The sequence below is a fragment of the Salarias fasciatus genome, chromosome 16, assembly GCF_902148845.1.
Source record: "Salarias fasciatus chromosome 16, fSalaFa1.1, whole genome shotgun sequence".
Lineage (NCBI taxonomy): Eukaryota > Metazoa > Chordata > Actinopteri > Blenniiformes > Blenniidae > Salarias > Salarias fasciatus.
The window spans coordinates 3,718,914-3,727,001 of NC_043760.1; the positions used below are offsets into that span (position 1 = coordinate 3,718,914).

General features: G+C 51.0%; 1 protein-coding gene across 2 annotated transcripts in view; it reads right to left on the reverse strand.

Annotated features, from left to right (window-relative positions):
- Positions 1–4,654: 4,654 nt before the first annotated feature.
- Positions 4,655–8,088, reverse strand: part of LOC115403598 (abl interactor 2-like) — a 26,127-nt gene continuing 22,693 nt past the window's right edge. Inside the window, exons 8-12 of one of the 2 annotated variants that reach the window (XM_030112560.1) lie at positions 7,209–7,526; positions 6,418–6,582; positions 6,256–6,336; positions 5,962–6,129; positions 4,655–5,592 (exon numbers count right to left, since the gene is read on the reverse strand). In XM_030112560.1, the coding sequence (XP_029968420.1) occupies positions 5,417–5,592; positions 5,962–6,129; positions 6,256–6,336; positions 6,418–6,582; positions 7,209–7,526 (908 nt within the window). In that variant the 3' untranslated portion in view covers positions 4,655–5,416. The remainder of the gene's footprint in view (positions 5,593–5,961; positions 6,130–6,255; positions 6,337–6,417; positions 6,583–7,208; positions 7,527–8,088) is intronic. The other variant, XM_030112559.1, reaches the window with a different exon arrangement.

Here is an 8,088-nt window from a genome sequence, read left to right on the forward strand (position 1 = left end):
TTTAGCAGAAAGCTGCAGGACTCTGTAGCAAGTTAATGAATGTACTTTTTTTTTTGAATTTATATTTATATTTATATTAATTCTTCAATTAGAACTGTTTTTTCAACCCAACTTTAAATCTAAACCTGATAAATGCAGTTTTTGTGTATTTTGGGTTTTCATTAATAAATATTTACTCTCATTGATCCAACAGGAAGTCAGAGTCCAGAACATTCCTCCAGAACTTTGAGTTTCTTCCTTCTTAAAACAAACCAGTTTTTGTTCATGTTCTTGATACGTGCTTTTTGGGCAATTTAATCGATCCACCGATTGCACTGTGCAAATATTCAATCTGTTACTTCTGCAAATATCCATCACACATTTAAACATTACAAATTAGCAAGCATGGCAATCTATTGATTGCACAGGTTTATACTTGCTCAATCTGGATCTTGCATATTTTGTGAATTCTATACAGCTGGAATGTCTGTGCCTTTATTCATGATGTCTGTGGCTGGGTGATGTAGTTTCTCTTGTTTTGTGGAAGCTGAACTGAACTTCTGTGAATTTTTAGCCATTTGTTGTCAGAATATTAAAACCAGAAACAGCTGGGTTAAAAACATTTATTTGGTAATCTCACTTTAACTTTCTCACAAAATACAATGTGCTTTGAGTCCAGGCTCAGTTTAGCAGAAAGCTTCTCCAGACTTCACACTTCACCATGAAGGTTTCTGCAGGTCGAGAGGAAGGAGAACCGGAAGGAGAACCAGAGGAGAAGCACAGGAGAACCAAAATAGAACCAGCAAAGAAAGAATCATAGAAGAAAAAAAAAAAAACAAAGGAGAATCAGAACACAGAAGAACAAGAGAAGAAGAACCAGAGAAGAATGAAAAGAAGAACCAGTAGAGATGACAGATGGATCTCATGATCTGCGGCTCTGATCTGTGATCGAAAGACTAAATCTTTTAAAAAAAATGTGATTAAATCTGAAAACAGAAACTGAATGAAATGTCACCAAGAACTCTGCTAAAAATTGGAATTTGAATGAATCTTTAAACTTAAATTATGAGATGATTTTAAATTTGTAAAAAAAAAAAAAAAAAAAAAAACCCCTCTCCCGCATGGCCTCAACTGTTCGAAAATTAAAGTGTTTAAAATCCTTGCATAAAAATGAGAATGAATTATAGTTATCAGCGTTTCTTTTAGCTTTTATTCGGATTTAGCTGCTGGTTCCGGTTAACTCGTTTTAAATACTCATTTCTATTTGTGTAAGAATTCAGATCTTTAAATCAATACAATGTGTTTGAAAAGTTGCTGGACGGTGATTAAATGTGAAAACGAAGCAGGACTTTCTCTGTTCAGAGGAGGATGAAGAGGACCGGTCTCGGAGAAGCTTCCTGGAACAACGTGACTCCACAGATGAGCTTTCAGTCCAGACTTTAAAGGGTTTTAATGCAGAACAAAGACCAGAACCGCTCGGAGCTGACGGAGGCAGAAAACACTCTGAAGGCCTCTAAAGAGTCCCAAAACGTTCTCCTTCTTAACACTTTAATGGAACTCTTCACCGTTACTCAAATGTAAAAATTCATGAGATACTTTCTGAGACCTGAGTCTGAACTCCTCCTCCTGCAGGACGTCCTGCAGATCCTCCAGCCTGCAGGGCTCTGTTCCCAGAGGAGGAGGAGGAGGAGGAGGAGGAGGAGGAGGAGGAGGAGGAAGCAGCTCTGGCAGCCTGAGTTCTCCTCATGTGGATGGAGTTGGATTGATTAAAAATCTGTTTGCTGCGTCTGAATCTGCTCTGCTGTCGTCCCTCATTCAGACTCACTTCAGCTTCTTTCTTCTCAATTTTTTTTTTTATAATTTCCATCTGTGCACCAGAACTTCACATTAAAATCTAACAAAGTACTAAAAAACAAAGAAAATCAATCAAATAAAAGTGGAAATTAAAACCAAGACCAACCGATTGATCACATAATTTAAAAAATGGTTAATTGATCATAAAAAAAAATATTTCAACAGAAAATTATCTTCATATTCAAAAGAAACAAACTGCAAGAAAAGAAATGTGTTTCAAAGTATCCATTAAGACTCTGTTCAGTACACACACACACACACACACACACACACACACTCTCTCTGAATATGGCACTACGACTCATGGCCACCGGAGGGAATAAGGAAGTTTTTTTTGTAAAACCTGAAAAATCGGGACGAGGTGAGTAAAGATGTCAGGGACGGTCAGGCATGCAGCAAACACACTGTAAACTTTAAAACTGGCAACAGGTCCGAAAATCTCCAGCTGGCAGTTTGTTCAGGTCCACTTCAACAACAACAACAACAACAACAATAACAAACAACAACAACAAGAACAAGGCTCAACAGGTTCAAAGAACAAGAAACAATTTATACCAGGATGATGGATCCTCTGTCGATCACAGTTCACTAGAACTCTGCTTTAGAACCCTTTATTCTGATTGTCTTAAAGAAAGGCTGCAGACCCTTCAGGAACCCCCCCCCCCCAGACCCCTCCAGACCCAACGGGGATCCCTGTGACCCCCCCTGGAGCAGACTCTCACCAATAGAGTCTCAGGTGGTTTCTCCGGTCGGCTTTAGATTCTAGAAAGTGTCTTCATTTTTATTTAACATGTGCAAATCTAACCGAGACCACCTCAGACTGGACCGAGCCTGGAGCCCAGTCTCAGACCGAGTCTCAGACCGAGCCTCAGACCGAGCCTCAGACCGAGCCTCAGACCGAGCCTCAGACCGAGCCTCAGACCGAGCCTCAGACCGAGTCTCAGACCGAGTCTCAGACCGAGCCTCAGACCGAGCCTCAGACCGAGCCTCAGACCGAGCCTCAGATCGAGCCTCAGACCGAGGCTCAGACCGAGTCTCAGATCGAGCCTCAGACCGAGCGAGCCTCAGACCGAGCCTCAGACCGAACCTCAGACCGAGTCTCAGATCGAGCCTCAGACCGAGCGAGCCTCAGACCGAGCCTCAGACCGAACCTCAGACCGAGTCTCAGATCGAGCCTCAGACCGAGCCTCAGACCGAGTCTCAGATCGAGCCTCAGACCGAGCCTCAGACCGAGCCTCAGACCGAGCCTCAGACCGAGCCTCAGACCGAGCCTCAGACCGAGCCTCAGACCGAGCCTCAGACCGAGTCTCAGACCGAGCCTCAGACCGAGCCTCAGACCGAGTCTCAGATCGAGCCTCAGACCGAGCCTCAGACCGAGTCTCAGATCGAGCCTCAGACCGAGCCTCAGACCGAGCCTCAGACCGAGCCTCAGACCGAGCCTCAGACCGAGTCTCAGATCGAGCCTCAGACCGAGCGAGCCTCAGACCGAGCCTCAGACCGAACCTCAGACCGAGTCTCAGATCGAGCCTCAGACCGAGCGAGCCTCAGACCGAGCCTCAGACCGAACCTCAGACCGAGTCTCAGATCGAGCCTCAGACCGAGCCTCAGACCGAGTCTCAGATCGAGCCTCAGACCGAGCCTCAGACCGAGCCTCAGACCGAGCCTCAGACCGAGCCTCAGACCGAGCCTCAGACCGAGTCTCAGACCGAGCCTCAGACCGAGCCTCAGACCGAGCCTCAGACCGAGCCTCAGACCGAGTCTCAGATCGAGCCTCAGACCGAGCCTCAGACCGAGTCTCAGATCGAGCCTCAGACCGAGCCTCAGACCGAGCCTCAGACCGAGCCTCAGACCGAGCCTCAGACCGAGTCTCAGATCGAGCCTCAGACCGAGCCTCAGACCGAGCCTCAGACCGAGCCTCAGCCCGAGCCTCAGCCCGAGCCTCAGACCGAGTCTCAGATCGAGCCTCAGACCGAGCCTCAGACCGAGCCTCAGACCGAGCCTCAGACCGAGCCTCAGACCGAGCCTCAGACCGAGTCTCAGACCGAGCCTCAGACCGAGTCTCAGACCGAGCCTCAGACCGAGCCTCAGACCGAGCCTCAGACCGAGTCTCAGACCGAGCCTCAGACCGAGCCTCAGACCGAGTCTCAGATCGAGCCTCAGACCGAGCCTCAGACCGAGTCTCAGATCGAGCCTCAGACCGAGCCTCAGACCGAGCCTCAGACCGAGCCTCAGACCGAGCCTCAGACCGAGTCTCAGACCGAGCCTCAGACCGAGCCTCAGACCGAGCCTCAGACCGAGCCTCAGACCGAGCCTCAGACCGAGCCTCAGACCGAGCCTCAGATCGAGCCTCAGACCGAGCCTCAGACCGAGCCTCAGACCGAGCCTCAGACCGAACCTCAGACCGAGTCTCAGATCGAGCCTCAGACCGAGCCTCAGACCGAGTCTCAGACCGAGCCTCAGACCGAGCCTCAGACCGAGCCTCAGACCGAGCCTCAGACCGAGCCTCAGACCGAGTCTCAGACCGAGCCTCAGACCGAGTCTCAGACCGAGCCTCAGACCGAGCCTCAGACCGAGCCTCAGACCGAGTCTCAGACCGAGTCTCAGACCGAGCCTCAGACCGAGTCTCAGACCGAGCCTCAGACCGAGTCTCAGACCGAGCCTCAGACCGAGTCTCAGACCGAGCCTCAGACCGAGCCTCAGACCGAGCCTCAGACCGAGCCTCAGACCGAGCCTCAGACCGAGTCTCAGACCGAGTCTCAGACCGAGCCTCAGACCGAGTCTCAGACCGAGCCTCAGACCGAGGCAGGGACTGAGCTTCGGTCCGAGCCTGGGACTCCCCTGCAGAGGTCTGGTCGGTCCACTAAAAGCACGCTAAATTCTGGCCTCGTTGACCTCGCTGGCCTCATTCCAGCGAAAATGCATCAGTTTTTGAGTTTTTAGTTTAGCGTTTCCATGGCAACGCTTTGAAAACAACGTCTGTTTCCACGGCAAAGGCAGAAACATTAGTGGGTGCTGTTGCTCTGTCGCCGTAGAAATGGACACCTAAGATGCAACAGAAGTTTCCCGTTGTCTCTTGTGGGCGTTGTGTGTTGAGGGAGGAGGGTTTTCTTCAGAGGTCAGAGGTCAGGCCTAGATTCTATTCAGCTGGTTTCATTAGAAACACGGCTGAGGTTCCTGAAGGCTTCACAGATTCTCTGAGTTCCTGGTTTGTTCAGAAGAACTTCAACAAGCGGGGGGGGAGGGTTCCGGGAAGTTCTAAACCTCTGAGTCTGCACTGATGAGAAAACCAGGACCGACTGTTTTTATTCTACATTTTACTGAAAGTGCTGCAAAACAACTGTATGAATTAAAACGGACGTAAGCTGTAGTCTGTTTCCCAGAATCCTCGGGGTGTTTTCATGGATGGATATGGACTCAGACTCTGGGTTCATTCACCAACCCGGAGGACCGACAACAAACTTCTCACTCGCTCTGGACTTCTGAGGACGTTTGATTTCACACGATAACAAAAAAAAAAGAAACTTCATAAGAACCCTGATGAGCAAGGCCTTGTGGGTAGGCCGACGGGCCGGGGTGGCGGTGCTCAGTCGGCGTAGTGCATGATGGACTCCACGTAGTTCCCGGGGAAGAGGCCGGTGGTGGCGTTCATCACGCCCTCGAACCAGCCGTCCTCGTTCTTCTTGATGACGTAGATGATCGCCCCCTCCTGGAACGACAGCTCGTCCTCCTTGTCTGCGGTGTAGTCGTAGATGGCCACCACTGGAGGGCGACACACACACACACACGCGCACACACACACACACACACACACACACACAGAAGTGGCTGTTTTAGGGTCGGGTATCACAAACACTGAATCAAACTAATTTTCAAGCAAAACCACTAAACTTTCACAGTATTTTGAGCGTCCGTTTCCATGGGAACGCTGGTAAGAGTCACTGACAACTCAAATTTTTTGAAAATGCTCCGTCTCCGTGGAAACGGGGGAAAATCATGACAAAAACATTCTCCAGCTCCGACCAGCGGTTGAAGACGAGTGTTCTGTGTTCTGGCTGTTTCCATGGAAACGGACTGCGATGATCAGGGGGACTCCTGGACCCCCTGGGGGGGGGTGGAGCTCACGGTTACCTTTCTCCAGGTAGCTGCGGGGGGCCCAGGGGGGGTCCTCCTCGGCGTACGGGTCGCTGTACTCCACCACGGCCGAGTCCTCCTCCGCCGGCTGAGGAGACACCGGGTCCTCCTCCTGGCCCTCGGGGGCCGGGTGAGAGGGGGCAGGAGGAGGCGGAGCGTCTGAAACTGGGGGGAGGTGGGGGGGTGGGGGTTGAGAGACTGACGGCGTTTTCACACACAGACGGACTCACACTCACAAGAAGAAGGATGGAATGAAAGCTTCCCGTGACTCACGAGCAGAAACCGACTTACTGGACTCCTGGACGCGAGCCACGAAGCCCATGAGGGGCAGCTGGGGGGTGAACTGCAGCAGCGAGGGGGGCGGGGGGGAGGCTGCCAACACAAACCTCACCGTTAGCACCCGGACGGAGGCGGGAGGGGGCGTCCTCCGGGGCGGGGCGGGGCGGGGCGTACCTGGGCTCTGGGCGTAAAACGGGCCGCCGTTCGCCTGGCCCGGCGCTGCGATCGGCTGGCCGGTGACGGAGGGGGGCCGGCGGTACGGCAGGGACCCCCCCACCTGGGGGGTCTGCTGCCGAGGCTGGGGCCGGTTCATGCTGAAGAACTGAGGGACGATGGGACCTGACCGGCAGACACAGAGACAGACGGTCTCTTCTGGTCCAAACGTCCACATCAAACCAGCTTCGCTTCCCTCCGAGCAGCTGCAGCTCCTCTGAACTCCCAACAACAAACCAGCTTTTTCAACCCTGTTCAGTCAAACCTTTAAAACGAAACGCCTGCAGAGAGCGACGGCTGGAGCAGAACTCTCTGGACACCTGACTATTTTTCACCTGAAAGCTTCACTAAACCCGAGTCCGTGTTGAGATTTCTGTCATTTTTAGTAGTAATTTTAAAAATAAGGATATTTTTATCACGCCACACAAAACAAACCTTTTAAAGTTAAAATGTAAAGGCATTATTCTTGTTCTTTTTAACATAAAAAACTAAATAAAGATGATTTTATTGTAAGTTTACTCAGTAATTTTAATAAAAAAAAATGCTGCTTCTTGACATGTAATTAACTGCATTAATTCATTAATAACTGATTAATTAATGAGTGACACTAATGTTAATATCAGACAAAGCTCCGGGGGTCCAGGGCCTCAGGTTGAGAACCATCGCACTCGTGTTTATTGGTGGAATGAAGGATGGAGGACAGGAAGGAGAGGAGAGGCGGCGGCGGGGGCGGAGCCTCGGGACAGACTCACCTTCGGGAGGTGAAGAGGAGGAGCAGGAGGAGGAGGAGGAGCAGGAGAGGGCGGGAGGGGGTGGCGGTGCAGGGGGGAGGAGGGGGGCGGGCTCTGACCGGCGCTCGGGCGTGTTGAGGGCGGGGTTAGAGGGGGGGCGGGGTCTGGGGGAGGAGGCGTCGGCGTGCTGCGACGGCGAGCCGGGAGGCGGCGGCCCGCTGGGCTGGGTGAGGGTGGTGGTGGAGGAGGAGGAGGAGAAGGAGGAGGGGGTCGGCGAGGGGGAGGGGGAGGAGTTAGGAGCGGTGGAGGAGGAGCTAGCCGGTCCGGCGGTCGGGGACACTTGTGGAGGGAAGAAAGGCAGGAAGGAGTTAAAGAGAGGCGGGCGCCGTTTCCACGGCAACGCGTTGAAAGCTGTGTGGTTATCATGCCGGGCCACTGGATGGCGCCGTTCGCTTTAGTCGTGTTAACAGACGCCTGGAAACGCTAAACGCCGTGAGTTCTGACGAGAAATCGTCACGTGAACGAGATTAAAGTTACTTCTATTCATCAGAATCACAAACTCAGGAAGTTCAAGGCAGGAATCCTGACGTCAGTTTTCTATATAATCACAGATTTTAACTTTAGAATTCAGCAAATGTGTTATTGTACAGCATTCAGTCTGAACAGACTGGTGGGACGGGTCTCATTCATCTTGCTGCTGCTGTTAGTTTCCAGGTAATTAATGTGAGAAGAATGTTTATTTCTTTAGTTTTATTAATGTTTGTTCATTTATTCTAATTTAGCTATTTCAGCTTTAGCAGGCTCAGCTCTGTCCTGTAACGTCTCAGATACACAGATTTACTATAAATAGATAAAACGGTTGAAGAAGAGCAGCTGCTCCTGCACACTCAGTCTGATTATT